The sequence below is a fragment of the Leptodactylus fuscus genome, chromosome 7, assembly GCF_031893055.1.
Source record: "Leptodactylus fuscus isolate aLepFus1 chromosome 7, aLepFus1.hap2, whole genome shotgun sequence".
Taxonomy (NCBI): domain Eukaryota; kingdom Metazoa; phylum Chordata; class Amphibia; order Anura; family Leptodactylidae; genus Leptodactylus; species Leptodactylus fuscus.
Genome location: NC_134271.1, coordinates 154,378,512 through 154,395,927, shown reverse-complemented (window position 1 = coordinate 154,395,927; position 17,416 = coordinate 154,378,512). Strand labels below are relative to the sequence as shown.

At 44.5% G+C, this 17,416-nt stretch overlaps 2 protein-coding genes and 1 long non-coding RNA gene across 3 annotated transcripts in view; 2 read left to right on the top strand and 1 right to left on the bottom strand.

The window, feature by feature from the left end:
• Positions 1 to 14,534, top strand: part of LOC142213477 (NACHT, LRR and PYD domains-containing protein 3-like) — a 49,190-nt gene extending 34,656 nt beyond the window's left edge. Inside the window, exons 6-7 of the mRNA XM_075281826.1 lie at positions 888 to 904; positions 12,832 to 14,534. Coding sequence (XP_075137927.1) covers positions 888 to 904; positions 12,832 to 14,534 — 1,720 coding nt within the window. The remainder of the gene's footprint in view (positions 1 to 887; positions 905 to 12,831) is intronic.
• LOC142214380 (uncharacterized) overlaps positions 1 to 17,416 on the bottom strand; it is a 572,210-nt gene that overhangs the window by 90,944 nt on the left and 463,850 nt on the right. The window lies entirely within an intron of this gene.
• LOC142213476 (NACHT, LRR and PYD domains-containing protein 3-like) overlaps positions 12,721 to 17,416 on the top strand; it is a 100,235-nt gene continuing 95,539 nt past the window's right edge. Inside the window, exons 1-2 of the mRNA XM_075281825.1 lie at positions 12,721 to 12,736; positions 12,832 to 14,530. Of these exons, the coding sequence (XP_075137926.1) occupies positions 12,721 to 12,736; positions 12,832 to 14,530 (1,715 nt within the window). The remainder of the gene's footprint in view (positions 12,737 to 12,831; positions 14,531 to 17,416) is intronic.

Genomic DNA, 17,416 nt, shown 5'->3' with positions numbered 1-17,416 from the left:
TAGTTCACACGTGAGTATAAGGGGAGGTTTTTGACAGCGGATTTCGCGTCCAAAACCTCCCCTTATAATGGTGGTCTATGGAGACTGCCGGGCTTCTTTTCTCCGCTAGCGGCGGGCTGCTGCTAGCGGAGAAAAGAAGCGACATGCTCTTTCTTAAGGCAGAAGCCGCGCGGGCTGCGCCGCACGGCTTCCACCCGGCTGCAGCACCCTCCATGTTGGCTCATTCATTTGAGCCGACAGCGGAGGTGAAAGCTGCGACCGTGATGGTCAAAACCCGCGCGGGCAGTTCACGTGTGAACTAGCCCTTAGGGCTCCCAGGCACCTATCTATAAAACATAGTGTAGAATACTCTTAGGGCTCCTAGGGACCTATCTATAAAACATAGTGTAGAATACTCTTAGGGCTCCTAGGAACCTATCTATAAAACATAGTGTAGAATACTCTTAGGGCTCTTAGGAACCTATTTATCAAATTTCTGACTCTCTAAGACAAACTTAGCCAAGGTTAGGTCAAAGTTAAAGTGACATTATTATATTCTGTGGTTTCTTCAGAGGCCCATGGAAGGTGACAACCCCCCCCCAAAAAAAAACAACAACAAAAAAAAAACATTCACACTCACTTTCCCTTACTTCTTGTGGACCTCCTTGTGGTGTCCATTCTCTCTCTCTCTGCATCCTTAGGAACATCCTGCGCAAGGGGTCACCACTGAGGCCTACAGTCAACTCCATTGACCACTCCTGTGTGTTGGTGTTTGTCTCCCTCCAGATGATGACATAGAACTTCCTAAAGAGGAACGGCTAATTATAACTTGATATAATTTGAATCCTACAGACAAAATAGTTAAGGCCATTTGGATTTATCAAATTCTGTATTGTTGGGGGCACAAGACCCCCTGAGTTATGTTGTCTGTAGTTCCAAATTAAATATCAGGCCTGGATAAGCCACACCCATCGTCAGGCCTGGAGAAATCACAGACACACACACAGCTGATAGTGTAGAAAGTGAGTTCTACTTTATTGGTACAGAAAGGTAGTTTTTATACAAACAAAAACAGGTTGGATTATTCTAATAACATCACATGGTTGGCCTAACATGATTGGTTGTAGAGTGATAACATAAAACCTGATACATGGCTATTGGCTAAAGCCTAATGTAATCTGCATCTAATTATAACTTTCCAAAATAGGATGACCTTTCTCATGGGAAAAAGAAATACTTATGTTTGAACTAATGTCTCACCCTAACTGTAGATGTATATCTCATGGCATGGAAGATAATTAATGATCAAAAGGCTTGGTGCCAGCCTTGGAGCCAACATTCAATAGAGTATAGAAATTCTGTGTTTACACACTCTAAATTGGTTTCAAAGGTGCGGCCCTGAAGACAATCAGATAGATAGCCCATTCATCTCCTTATAACCTAAGAGGGGTCTTTCTTCTTTGATCTTTTGTTACAGCAATATGAACAATGGCCATTCCCAGCCTGACCGTCTCCATCTTCTGTAAGATAGTATCAACAAATACACAGCACATAGCCAGTTTAACCGGCTCCAGACAGCTCATCCCTGAGAGAGAAAGATATAAAAAGATATAACAAGATATAACAGCATCAGCCCCCACCTTTTTATACTTAATTTCTCCAAAGATATTGTTGGCCCTCCACAGTCCCCCATTTAAGACATTTATATTTATATCAGATGAGTACGTGCACTTAGCTCCCTAAATGCCAAACCTGCTGGATCCCCCATCTGATATTCATATAATGTCTACCAATTATATCTATCTTTATCATAACATCGATTAGAACATATCAAATCTACTTGAAAGAGAACAATACATATATAAGCAATACGATCATGGCGACTTGTACAATGGTTTGCAATATCCCCATTATCCTTTAAGAATGCATAAAACAAATAATGTCCATCTCTTCATTCCTGCCGTGGTTCAGGAACCTTTTTACAATGGGAAGCAGGTATCCTCCAATTTGACTGAAGTGTCAGTTGTAGCAGCACTTGGGAGGGACCGTCAAATCAAGGTTCAAAGGGTTTTCTGATATGTCTTTTCACTATCACCCAATCATCTCCTGCAAGCTATGTGCTCCTGAAAAATCAAAAAGGGTCTGGAATAGAAGAAAACACCTGTTCATGTGTTACTTTCAGTCCTTGACACAAGTTCTGGACACAGCTGGCAGTACTATCATAAGTTAGTTGTAAAGTCTGGGGAAAATACAACCTTTCTGCTTTGCCTGAACTCTGCTCAATCCCCAATGCAGACATTATTCCCTTCATTATTTCACCTGTGAATTGTGTACCTCTATCAGACTCTATCACCTCAGATATCCCCAATCTACACGCAAGTTCAGACATCAATTTATTGGCAGTTACCTGTGCCATTGCTTGGCTGACCGGATCCAACCTGAGAACAAATCCACACAGACCAACACATATTCGTACGTTCCAGATTCAGGCAATTGTATGTAAACTACTTGTATTCTCTAAAATGGATACAGGGATTTTAGTGTGCATGTGGTAGGTGTTTTAACTACCTGTCCTGGATTGTGTAGAGCACATATGTGACATGCTTTTACATGAGTACCTGCAGCCCTTCCAAAACCTGGGGCGAACCATAACTTACCCACTAGTGACTCTGTGGCATTTCAAGAGGCATGCACCTTACCGTGGGCCAAACTAGCCATTTGGGGGTATGCTGTCCCCCATTTTCCACATTCCTTCGCATTCTCTGGCACTAGCCTTTGTCCATTTCTCAATCTCCTCACCAGTCACCTTAGAGTACTGCCCCTTTGGGTCTGCTAGGTCAATGTCTATTTTGCTGACCTGGTTGAGACCCTTTCCATGGCAGCAGTGCCGCTGCTTTTGCTGCTCAATTAGCCTTCTCATTTCTGATACTCTCATGGTCTCTTCCCCTTGTGTGAGCTCTGACTTTCACAATTGCCAACTGCTTAGGGAGCAATATGGCCTCCATCAACTGACTTACTAAGTTTCCATCGTAATTGGCTTGCCCTGTGCCGTCAGGAAGTTCCTGGACCTCCATATTGGACCATACCCATGTGCAATGCCACACGCATACCTGGAGTCAGTGTAAATGTTTGCTGTGCTATCCTTAGCTACTTTGCAGGCTTCTATAAGGGCTTTCAATTTAGCCTCTTATGCTGACATGTGCGGTGGAAAGACTTCTTATACTATGGTGTCATGTATAATAACTACAGCATACCCTGTAACAAATTTGCCTTTTTCTGTTAGGTACCTGGAACCGTCCACAAACATCTCATAGTCAGGATTCTCCAATGGGGCATCAGTAACATGACTGAAATCAACTCTTCTGAGAGGGAGTTTAAAAAAAAATATCAAAAAAATAAATAAATTAAAAATTCTCATCATCTATTCCTCCCTTTGAATCATGAACTCCTACTGGTAAAAGAGTTGCAGGATTCAAAAGTCAAACAATGCTGAAATGCGATATTGGAGGAGGATCAAAGAGCAAATTCCATCTTGCTCTGTCTTGCCAAGGAAATATGACATCTGTCTACCTGTGTAAGGATTGTCTTACCACCGTTCTGATAGAGGAAACACATCAGGTTCATGGTAGCAGCTTCACATATCTGTCTATCTGGGGCACAAGGAAGAAAAATTATCAACATATCGCAATAATATTCACATAATTTCCCATAAGACATTTATCTAATCTTTTCATACTCTGGCTGTTTCTGGCAGTGGATAGGAGTGTGTCACATCCACTATCACCTTTTGACTCTTTTAGTTAAGGTGACAATAACAGACAACCCAATAAATTCACATAATAATGTATAAAATGTAACCACAAATGACAAAAACTATCTCCAAAAGTGATTACTCACAATGCAGCTGCTTCTAAATAAATTCCAGTGCCTCACTTTAAGATATTCAGGGCAGTACAATACTTCATTTGCCGTTCAGACACTTATCAGCAGTTACACAATAGGGCTTTTGAGACATAAATAAGACACTTTGTAGTCTGAGCAGTCCAGCCATTGTTCTCTTTGTTTCCACTGCAAGATTCATTATCCCTTGTAAACCGTGTTTTATCATGGAAGCAACTGTGCTGGTTATCCCCAAACTTGTCAAACCTGTATCCCAGCAGACTTATTTATACAATGCTAAGTAAATTGAGTTTTCCTACAACGTCTAAACACTCCAGAATTACAAACAATTCATTAAATGCTTAAAATATATCAGCAGAGAAGGCAAAAACCTTAAATAATGAATCAAATCTATCTCCCCCCGATCATCATAACAAAACTTTATACACAAAAACACATTACAGAGCAGATATTCGAGTGACTTCTAATTTACTTAGTCAGATGTCTAGCACCTTGTAGCAAACAATGTTGCAGAAACACCACGTTAGTTTTGCAGAACTGCAATTTATCTTTACCTGCGTGTACATATTAGGGGAGTTCTGTGCCCCTTGTGGTAAGATAGTTCACATGCATTGCCTACCCTTATGGTGCCTAATCCCATATCAGAAGGAACATCTGAATAACAATGACCAAGTGCATCTCATATTCATGAAAACACACACATATATGTATTCAACAAAAAAAAAAAAAAAAACCTTATGCCTCTCTTGAATATCTACTTGTCATCACCCTCTGTGGGGTTATCAGCAGTCAATATCTTCATCTGCTCGCTGTGGAGACTGAAAATGTAACAATACAGACATGGACAAACAGAGTATGTACATATAATTGACACACATATGGGCCCATTCACTTCTCTGAACCTTCCATACAAACATGCAAACTTCACACTGGAGCTCCAGACAACCCAAACATCCATTAAATCATTAAGAATTTGTCAAATTTTCATATATTTTGTACAGTGATATCACTTATTGTCTCAGGATGGCCAAATCTTATTCTTCTTTTCCTACAAATAATCACAGGGTTAGTTATAATCCCAGCACAGATATTACAGTAAAATAAACATAATAATGATTATCTCAAATTTATGCCATTAATCCAATTCTAAAGACATTAAATATGGTTTAAGTAGACAAACAGCCAATGCTGATACCAACATTACATATTAATATTTTTGTGCAATTTTTGAATATTTTCATGGCAAACCCTACTCTTCTAATTACCACAGATGTTCAGAACCTTTTAAACTATACTTGAGGTTTGTCTTAAGGGCCAACTGCCAGACTTAACATTTGTTTCCGAGATTCCAATCAAAGTTTTTACCACTGTAAAACATCACAATACTCTTACCCAAGGCTTAAAAGTCAAATACCGGCATTGCTAAAAACAGCTTACACTGTACAGTTACAAATTATTAAACCATATGTTCATAATTCTCCATACATTATACCAGTGATGTTATAATTTATCACTAATAGTTGACATCTTAGCTACCTGCCCTGTCTACCCCTCCCCCTTCTTGTTAAATTCTACCAAAGCATGTATACTGTATACCTCTGTTGTGGATATACGAGGCACACTGGGGGGGAGGGGCCTGACCTTCATTGTGAATTATCCTGACCTCAGTCAGAGACAGGCAGGCAGCTTCTGATCTTTTTGGCCGTATTTGGTCTGATTCCTTGCATAAATGCTTCAACAATCATGGTGTTTTTCAAAGCATTATGGGCCTGATCCCACCCAGAGTCTACTACCTTGGTGAGTAGTCTGCCATAATATGCTTCACCAGACTCTCTCTTCTCTATTCTGTTACCATCTTCAATCAGAGCATATATTCCCCTTTGTAACTTATGCTCCTATATCTGTCCTGCATGATCTAATCTCCATTGGTCCCAAAATTTCTTAGGAACCCCTGCTCTCTTAAAGATTTTTATTTATTTATTTTTTTTTCCATTTTTCTTACTTGGGCGGCAACTTCTCTCTCGCGCTCTCCCCTATTAGTTCATATGGGGTGTACCCTATCTCAGAGGATCCCTTTTCCCCATTTTCGCTGATGGCCAGTCAGCTGTGAGCTTCCCACCCCTCTAGGGCAATTAAGACAATAGAGGGTCACACAGACCTCTCTTAGTGGGAACTCCCAAAAAGTCACTCTGTTTTCATTGAGCTAAACTCTAATGTACAAGTTTCCGGTATCTGTGCTCAGGACAAAACCTCCTTCGGTTTCCACAGACTAAACTTCTGTCTGTGTCCCTATTCCGAACACCGCTGAATCTTTAAACGTACTTGCTCTTTTAACTAAAGATGGAGAATGACTCTCCCTTCTGTGCCTCCCTATACACTTTATAACAGACGTCTCAATCAAATGACAGCATGGACAGTATACAAAGAATGAGGTATAACATTTCTACCCCCCTACAGACAACATCCTCTTTAGGTTCTTCCGTACTATATAAAAATGGCATCAATTGTTTACAAAAAGATATGCAGCTACTAACCTCACTCATCAACACACACAGGATCCGGGACATGTAGGAACTCAGATTAATAATTTGGTGAAGCAAACGCTTACCTTTCTTTCCGCGCTGATTTATTCATCTGAGGTCCTCCGGGCCCATCTCCAAGTCGGTTGGTGCATGAGTCAGTACACTATCGGCTACACATCAAACGATCATTGATGCCCTCACATTGGGCTCCAATTTCTGTTGGGGGCAGACCCCCTGAGTTATGTTGTCTGTAGTTCCAAATTAAATATCAGACCTGGATAAGCCACACCCAGTTCTACTTTATTGGTACAGAAAGGTAGTTTTTATACAAACAAAAACAGGTTGGATTATTCTAACAACATCACATGGTTGGCCTAACATGATTGGTTGTAGAGTGATAACATAAAACCTGGTACATGGCTATTGGCTAAAAGCCTAATGTATTCTGCATCTAATTATAACTTTCCAAAATAGGATGACTTTTCTCATGGGAAAAAGAAATACTTATGTTTGAACTAACGTCTCACCCTAACTGTAGATGTATATCTCATGGCGTGGGAGATAATTAATGATCAAAAGGCTTGGTGCCAGCCTTGGAGCCAACATTCAATAGAGTATAGAAATTCTGTGTTTACACACTCTAAATTGGTTTCAAAGGTGCGGCCCTGAAGACAATCAGATAGATAGCCCATTCATCTCCTTATAACCTAAGAGGGGTCTTTCTTCTTTGATCTTTTGTTACAGCAATATGAACAATGGCCATTCCCAGCCTGACCGTTTCCATCTTCTGTAAGATAGTATCAACAAATACATAGCAAGATATTGTTGGCCCCCCACAGTATCAACACTTGGTCCTTCGAGTGGGAAATCCCAATCCAATCCAAGAATACAAACCAGAATGAGAACTCTGGTCTGTGGATTTGGGAATAACTGAAACTATGGTGAGTGAGTCTATTGGTTCCTACTATGGCTTCCCACTTGTAAGACCACCGTTCAGATATTTTGTCTTGTTGACTCTGAGGGTTTCATAGAACATCTTTGTCTGTAAGGTAGATCTTGTGTATGAATGCTGGTATGTTGTGTTTCTTTGTGTGTGCAGGTATGTGTGGATATGTGTGAAGACTAAGTTTAGTGAAAGAAAGATATGTGTAAGGAGACTCCCAGACCGTTTCTCAGGGGACCGTGCAAAATTTGAAACTTTCAGGGAGTCTTGTCGCCTGTACTTCCGTGTTAATCCACATGCTACTCAGGCCCAAATGGTGGGAGTGGTTATATCTCTTTTACAGGGGACCCACAAGCTTGGGCCCTTAAACTCCCTGCTGAGGCTGAGGAGTGGGTTGATCTGGAAAAAATTTTTAAGTCCCTGGGCTCTATCTATACTGAGCCAGACCACATTGCGCTTGCGGAATCGCAACTCCTCACTATGCGGCAGGGAAAACGCTCTGCAGAGGAGTATTGCTCTGACTTCCGTAAGTACAGTGTAACGGCAGGTTGGTGTGAGTCCGCGCTAAAGGCTCACTTTAAACAAGGGCTATGTGATCGTGTTAAGGAGCTCTGGGTTGGTCACCCAGATCCCCCGACTCTTGAGAAGGCCATGACTTTAGCGGTCCGTATTGACCGTAAGATTCGGGAAAATTTAAAAGAGAGAGTAGGGCCTGTTGCTTCCAAGTTTTCTGTCTCTTCCTCTCTCTCCTCTGATAAACCTACCTTTCCTCCCGTCACTTCTGGTGAGGAACCCATGCAACTGGGAGCTGTGGACGCCAGAACACGACGAGAACATCGTCTCAGGAATAACCTGTGCCTGTACTGTGGTTCCTCTGGTCATGTCATCCGAGACTGCTCTATCAGACCCTTGTCACCTGCGAATAAACTTCAGTGCCTGAGTGGTAATCAGAAGAACCACTCAGGCAACCAGGTATTTGGTGGAAATAACAATAAGATGATGTTATCTGTGTCTTTGTCCTCTGGGGACAGATCTGTTTCTGCAAGGCCCTAGTTGACTCTGGGTCTTCAGCAAATTTTATTAAATATTCAGTTGTTGAATCTTTGGGCATTGAGCTTTTGCCACTTGACACACCTATGTCTGTTGCTGGAGCGGATTCTACTCCACTGGCCAGGGGTAAAGTCAGTTTTAAAACCCCCTTGATCTCTTTGCAAGTGGGTTCTTCACATTCAGAGGGCATAAGCCTATTTGTTATGGAGAATCTCTCTGCTGATGTTATTTTGGGGTTCCCCTGGCTGAAGCTCCATAACCCTATTTTTGATTGGGGTAAAAAGGAGTTGGTAAAGTGGGGAGATCAGTGCTCATCCCACTGTATTGCTTTACATTCTGTTGATTGTGTCAGTGAGGAGAAGGTCTCAGCTACTAAAAGTTGGGAGCGCCCCTCCGGTATTAAAACCTGGTGGTATCAGAAACGCCAGGTGAATAAAAAATGTTTGCCTGGTTCTCAAGCATCTGTGGTTCAAGCAGAACCAAAATACAAGGCAGGGAAAACTCAGAATCCCTCTAGAACTGGTTTGTCTGGTGAGGGTCCGGTGGCCCCTCATAAAAGAGGGGGTACTGTAACATCTCTGCCTGTTCGGGCCTCTGCGCCATCCTCTGCTCGCATGCTGCGGCGCCGGAGGCGTGTGCAGTTTGATAATCTGCTTAAGGTTTTTAGTTGCACTGTGTGAACACAGCTCTAGTCCTTAATTGGATTTGCACCACACCCGTCTTCTGCCAAGGTTGCCTCTGTTCATTAAGTGGTTAATCTGTCTTGCCTGTGATTGACAGCTTTTCTTCCTGTCAGGTTCTGGGCGGGTTCTTCCTTCCCTATTTAGTCTTGGCTCACAGTCACACTGGTGCCGGTTCTTGCCTCTTGCTTTCTGGTATCTCTTGCTGTTATTTACTTGTATGCTAATCCTTGACCTCTGGCTTTCCTACTGACTATTCTCTTGACTCCGATTTGGCACTGCATCGCTCTCTTGTTACCGAACCCTGACTACCTGACCTCCCTTTGTTGTTGTACGTCTTGTCTGCGTTTTGTGTTTCACGTATTCAGGGAGGGTTTTCGTGGTTGTCGCCTATTACCTAGGATAGGGTCTGGCAATAGGAAGGGCAAGCGGGGGGCTTCAGTATAGGGCTCACTGTCCCTTGTGCCCCTCCCTCCAAGGTTCACCAGCAGCTTCTGGGGAATTATCATCTGGCTATTCCCTAACATTTATACTGGGGAAGGGAGGAACTGCTACTTACAGAAGTACTTTGATGACTCTGCAATAGTAGGCCTCATCACAGACGGAGATAATAGGGAGTACATAGAATTAAACCGGGACTTTGTTGAATGGTGCCAGCGAAACCACCTCAGGATTAATGCTAGAAAGACTAAGGAGATGGTGGTGGACTTTTGCAAGCAGAGATATGCTCCAAAACCAGTAGACATCCAGGGAACGCGCACTGAGATAGTCAACAGATATAAGTACTTGGGTGTGCTCCTCAAAAATAAGCTGGACTGGGCAGATCACCTGCATGCACTGCACAGAAAGGGTCACAGCAGGCTCTACCTGTTCAGGAGGCTGAGGGCCTTTGGAGTTCAGGGACCACTTTTTAGGGCCTTTTTCAACTCTGTAGTCGCATCAGCCATCTTCTTTGGTGTGGCCTGCTAGGGGAGTAGCATACCAACCAGGGATAGGAATAGACTAGACAGACTGATTAGAAGGGCCAGCTCTGTCCTGGGGAGCCCTCAGGACCCAGTGCAGGTGGTGGGTGACAGAAGGACACTGTCCGTGGTGAGTTCCATGCTGGAGAATAACTGTGTTTCCATTCATGAGACCATGACAGCACTGGGCAGTACTGTCAGTGGCCGACTGCTTCACTCAAAGTGTGAGAAGGAGCGCTATCAGAAGTCTTTCCTCCCCGCTGTGGTCAGGTGGTACAGTCAACAATGTTTTGCTTTTATTTAGCATTGTTTTCTGTATGTAACGGATTCAAGCGATTTGCATATGTTTAAACATTTTGGTATAGCCTGTAATTTAAGCCACTGAAGATGGAAGTCTCCCCTTCATCAGCCACAACTGCTCTCCTCTTTTAGGAAACCGCAGAGAGGGTTTTGTGGGAAGGAGAAGCCATCAGCAATACCACCTGATAGGTACTGCTGTCCACTGGAGCTCTCTGTTAGGTAACCCCCTCCCTCCAGTCCTACCAGAAATGGATGTCAATCCACTCCTGGGTCCCATCTGAAATGGTTCCAACCATCATCACCCTAATTCTGGCTTATTCTACCCCCACTCCTGTGGGTTACCCACAGTGGCTTTCAGCCCCCCTCCTTTCCAAGGGTTACCTACAATGGTTGCCAGTCTGACCCCCCCCTCCCCAACCTTTCCCTGGTGCTAACTACAACTACTGTGTTCTATAGCTGCCAAAGGAAAAAACAGAAGGGAAGAAAAAAACATTTTGCAGTGGCTTAGAGTGCTTGGGGACAGCTCCTCTGCTACACTCCACAATTAATGCCATTAGGGGTGGCACACACAGGGGGAGGGCAGCCATTAGGGATTGTCTGTATCCCACATGTACTACTCATAATGGCTGCCTCTTCAAGGTAGTTGATGCCATTCCAGCTAGGAACTTTTTGGCGAAGGGAAAGCAGCTGTTGTGGTAACCCCCATGGAAGAGGAGGACCAGGTTGGGGGTAGTATGAGCCAATCCCACTAGAAGCCACAAGTGGACCAGCAGCCATTTCTGGTAGGACCGGCTACTCAATCAAGTTCTTTTCCTTTCGAAAGTGATGTTTTTTCCCTTCATTTAACTTCTTTCCCCACTCAAGCAGCCTCCATTATTCAGGCTGTATCCATGCTACAGTGGCAAGGTATCATCGTCCCCAACCCCGCTTCAGATTGTTTCCGGGGTTTGTCCCATCCTGGAGCTGAAGAGGCTCAACAGGTTCGCCTACGTCCGCAGGTTCTATTTGGAGTCCTTGTGTGTTGGTGGTGGCATCCCTGGAGACCAGCAAACTGAAACTTCCCATCACTCCTTTCCATCAGCGCTTTCTTTGTTTCGCAGTGGGTTTGCATCATTTTCAGTTTGTTACTCTCCTCTTCGGCCTGGCCTCTGCCCCCGAGTATTTGCCAAGGTGACTAAGTCCCTCATGGTCATCCTCAACTCCAGAGGAGTTGCCCTGGCTCCATATTTGGACGCCCTCCTGGTGAAAGCTCCCTCCAAGACAGACAAGGTGACCAGTTTGTGGATCACCTTGGCCCTCCTTCGCCAGTTCAGCTGGCTCATCAAGGAAGAAAAGTCCTGTCTCGTATCTTCTCAGCACATATAATTTTTAGCCACGATCCTCGACACGCACCAGGGCAAGATTCTCCTCCCAGAGTCCAAAATCCTGGCCATCCAATCCAGTGTGTCCTGACTTCAGAGGAACTCTCTGTGCTCTCTTTCGTTCTGCATGTGGGTCCTGGGCCCAATGGTCTCGCAATTGGTGATTCTGGACCGCTGGGACAAGTCTCTGTCCAGCCTCGATCACTTGACTCTTCTGCCTCTCCAGGTTCACTGAGACCTTCTTTGATGGCTTTCTTCCCCTCGGTTGACAGCTGATCTCCACTAAGGCCAGCCTTTCTGAACAGTCTTTGGTGCCTTGACCTTTCAGGGCCTGTGATTTCAAAGCCAAGGCCTCCCTTCAGATCAACCTTCTGGACCTCAGGGCCATCTTTCTGGCTCTGTCTCATTGGACTTCTCTCCTTCAAGGACGTCCGATCAGACTCGAGACCAACAACTCCACCATGTTTGCTTGCTTAAACCATCAGGGTGCACCAGAAGCAGGTGGTTTTCTTTCTTCCACATCAACGAGGACATTGTCTTACTGTCTTCCTGCCTGGATGTGGACCGAGTGATCTGAGTCTATTTGTCCCTCACTGACCCCTTCCATCGTTCGGATGCCTTGTTCATGCTCCTTGAGGACCCTTGCAAGGGCCTAGCTGTTTCCAGGGCTTCCATCTCCTTATGAATTCAGTCTTGCTATTAGAGAAGCCTATCATCTCTGGGATAGGCCACCTCTCCATGTTTATCTTTCACTTAGGGGTGTACTGACTTTTGTTGCCATGGGTTTAGACATTAATGGCTGTTTGTTGAGTGATTTTGATGGCACAACAAATTTACAGTGTTATACAAGCTTTACACTGACTACTTTACATTGTGTCAAAGTGACAGATCTTCAGGGTTGTCCCATGAAAATATATAATGAAATAGTTACAAAAATATGAGATACTGTATGTGCTGCTATATACTGGAAGACACTTCTGATACAAATGCTGATAGCTTCATAATGTGTTCAGATAAACAAATATGGACAAGATGAGTTGTAAAGTGTGCCTGGTTTGTACTAAACCTTATTTCTACTTTGCCAATAAAATATTTGTTTTGGATTATTTTCATGTTTATTTCTATTTCCTACAGATATCCAGAACTGTCACAAGAACCATTTATATAAGAAAACTGAGAAACTTATAGAGCACAAACCTCCAAGATGTGACCAGGGAGAGGAAAGTTTCTCCTTCTCTACACGTTATGTGAACCTCGTCATTGTCACCACTGATCGCTTTAGAGGACGTTCTGAGAATGAGCTCATAGAGACCGGGGCAAGACATGAGGAATATTTAAAGGGAAAACAAAGTGAATTACAGCGAATTTCCCCCAACAAGATATTCCGTTGGTGCCACCAATCCAGACTTGTACCACATATGGTAATGGTGAGCGGAGTGCCCGGTGTAGGGAAGACCACACTGATGCAGAAGTTTGTCTATGATTGGGTGAAGGGCGATCTCTATCAAAGATTCTCTTTTGTCTTTTTCTTCAAATTCCGAGAACTGAACAGACTGGATAAGGTTAGTCTGGAGACCATGATCCTTCACCAGTACCCATATCTGGAGGAGCAGCTGGAGAACATCTTACAAGATCCAGAGAAACTTCTCTTTATATTTGATGGATTAGATGAAAGCAATCATACAATGGATTTCACATCAGGTCACTTGTGCTCTCATCCTAAACAGCTCGGACATTGTGGTCAGATTGTGGTTAGTTTGGTGAGAAAGTCTCTTCTTACTGGTTGTTCTGTCCTAATGACCAGTCGCCCAACCAGACTGACAGCAATTGATTGTAGAGTTTTCCAGAGAATAGTAGAAATCACTGGGTTTCTTCCAGAAGAACGAAAGACTTACTTTGAGAATTTCTTCTCCAACCCTGAACTGTCAGAGAAGGCTTTTACTTATGTGAAGCAGAATGCCACCTTGTACACGTTCTGTTACCTCCCGTCCTACTGCTGGATCATCTGTACTGTATTATCCAGGAGCTTCCAGACGACAAGTAGTGACCAGCAGGTGACATTATTACCCAGGACAGTGACACAACTCTTTGCCATATTTGTCACCAACATTCTGTCCAATCACAGCCTGGAGAAAAGTGACGCTCAGAAGATCCTGCAGTCCATCGGGTGGATGGCACAACATGGAGTGATGAATCACAGGATTATCTTTGATGAGCGAGATCTGGATTCTTTCCATGTGGACAATAAGTCAAAGCTCTTATCAAGTTTTGTGATGGAATCGGAGGAACCTGTGACCTATTCCTTCTTACATCTCACTGTTCAGGAATTCTTCTCTGCTCTGGTCCAGTATACTGATTATTCTCCTGAGAAGTTACAGAACTCACTAGAAGAAGCCAAATCCTATCCTGATGGACGTGGTGAGATGTTCCTCCGTTTCCTGTGTGGTCTATCAGACGGCACCACCAGGTCAACACTAACTGGATACCTGGACAAACAAGCAGCTCAGGCCTCCAGAGATGTGATCACTTGGATGAAGAACTTCATTCTAGAAGAACAGAGACTAGAGGAAAGTAAAGATAAGAAGCGACATCTTCTCAGGACATTCTTCTATCTGTTTGAGACCAGGAATAAGGCTCTAGTGCTGGAATCATTACAATCACTAAGAAGATTGAACCTTTCTCGTGTTCACATGTCAGCTCTAGACTGCACAGTGTTGGCATACATCATGGAAACCTGCACACATATAGAAGGACTCAGTCTACGGGAATGTTCCTTACACCCTGAAGGATTGGAGAGACTTTTACCAGGGTTACATAACCTGCAGAATCTGAGGTAAATACTATTATACTTTATCTATCTGTGGTATTAAGGTTCTGACAAACATCTGATAAACTTATTGTATTATACATAATGTCTGTTATTATAGGTCATATTATGTAGTAGATGGGGTCAGATTCCTGTGGTGATGTCAGTGAGGACCGGGCTGAGCAGTAGATGGAGGATCTTGTGGATATAAATGCAGACCTACAATATTTCATGTGTTACATATACTGTATTTATATATCACCAGTGCTTAAATTGGAAAAAATTATTACGATGAACTCTGGAATAATGGCAACCCCAGCCCCCCTTCTCATGCGTGGACTCATGCATTCCTGAACAAAGTATTATGTCCCATAGTGGCCCCTGCACACAGTATTATGTCCCATAGTGGTCCCTGCACACAGTATTATGTCCCATAGTGGCCCAAACACACAGTATTATGTCCCATAGTGGCCCCTGCACACAGTATTATGTCCCATAGTGGCCCCTGCACACAGTATTATGTCCCATAGTGGCCCCTGCACACAGTATTATGTCCCATAGTGGCGCCTGCACACAGTATTATGTCCCATAGTGGCCCCTGCACACAGTATTATGTCCCATAGTGGCCCCTGCACACAGTATTATGTCCCATAGTGGCGCCTGCACACAGTATTATGTCCCATAGTGGTCCCTGCACACAGTATTATGTCCCATAGTGGCCCCTGCATACAGTATTATGTCCCATAGTGGTCCCTGCACACAGTATTATGTCCCATAGTGGCCCCTGCACACAGTATTATGTCCCATAGTGGTCCCTGCACACAGTATTATGTCCCATAGTGGTCCCTGCACACAGTATTATGTCCCATAGTGGCCCCTGCACACAGTATTATGTCCCATAGTGGTCCCTGCACACAGTATTATGTCCCATAGTGGCCCAAACACACAGTATTATGTCCCATAGTGGCCCCTGCACACAGTATTATGTCCCATAGTGGCGCCTGCACACAGTATTATGTCCCATAGTGGCCCAAACACACAGTATTATGTCCCATAGTGGCCCCTGCACACAGTATTATGTCCCATAGTGGCGCCTGCACACAGTATTATGTCCCATAGTGGCCCCTGCACACAGTATTATGTCCCCATAGTGTCCCCTGCACACAGTATTATTCCCCATAGTGGCCCCTGCACACTGTATTATGCCCCATAGTGGCCCCTGCACACAGTATTATCCCCATAGTGGCTCCTGCACACAGTATTATGCCCCATAGTGGCCCCCGTATTCAGTATTATGCCCCATAGTGGCCCAAGCACACAGTATTATGTCCCATAGTGGTCCCTGCACACAGTATTATGTCCCATAGTGGCGCCTGCACACAGTATTATGTCCCATAGTGGCCCCTGCACACAGTATTATGTCCCCATAGTGTCCCCTGCACACAGTATTATTCCCCATAGTGGCCCCTGCACTGTATTATACCCCATAGTGGCCCCTGCACACAGTATTATCCCCATAGTGGCTCCTGCATACAGTATTAAGCCCCACAGTGGCCCCTGCACACAGTATTATGCCCCATAGTGGCCCCTGCACACAGTATTATCCCCCATAGTGGCCCCTGCACACAGTATTGTCCCATAGTGGCCCCTGCATACAGTATTAAGCCCCACAGTGGTGCCTGCACACAGTATTATGTCCCATAGTGGCCCCTGCACACAGTATTATGTCCGATAGTGGCCCCTGCACACAGTATTATGTCCCATAGTGGCCCCTGCACACAGTATTATGTCCCATAGTGGCCCCTGCACACAGTATTATGCCCCATAGTGGTCCCTGCACACAGTATTATGTCCCATAGTGGCCCCTGCACACAGTATTATACCCCCATAGTGGTCCCTGCACACAATATTATGTCCCATAGTGGCTCCTGCACACAGTATTATGTCCCATAGTGGCCACTGCACACAGTGTTATGTCCCATAGTGGTCCCTGCACACAGTATTATGTCCCATAGTGGCGTCTGCACACAGTATTATGTCCCATAGTGGCCCCTGCACACACTATTATGTCCCATAGTGGCTCCTGCACACAGTATTATGTCCCATAGTGGTCCCTGCACACAGTATTATGTCCCATAGTGGTCCCTGCACACAGGATTATGTCCCATAGTGGCGGCTTCACACAGTATTATGTCCCATAGTGGCGGCTTCACACAGTATTATGTCCCATAGTGGCCCCTGTACACAGTATTATGCCCCATAGTGGCCCCTGCACACAGTATTATGCCCCATAGTGGCCCCTGCACACAGTATTATGCCCCATAGTGGCCCCTGCACACAGTATTATGCCCCATAGTGGTACCTGCACACAGTATTATGCCCCATAGTGGTCCCTGCACACAGTATTATGTCCCATAGTGGCCCCTGCACACAGTATTATACCCCCATAGTGGTCCCTGCACACAGTATTATGTCCCATAGTGGCCCCTGCACACAGTATTATGTCCCATAGTGGCCCTGCACACAGTATTATGTCCCATAGTGGCCCCTGCACACAGAATTATGTCCCATAGTGGCCCCTGCACACAGTATTATGTCCCATAGTGGCCCCTGCACACAGTATTATGTCCCATAGTGGCCCCTGCACACAGTATTAAGCCCCATAGTGGCGCCTGCACACAGTATTATGTCCCATAGTGCCCCCTGCACACATTATTATCCCCCATAGTGGCCCCTGCACACAGTATTATGTCCCATAGTGGCCCCTGCATACAGTATTAAGCCCCACAGGGGCCCCTGCACACAGTATTATGTCCCATAGTGGCCCCTGCACACAGTATTATGCCCCATAGTGTCCCCTGCACACAGTATTATGCCCCATAGTGGTCCCTGCACACAGTATTATGTCCCATA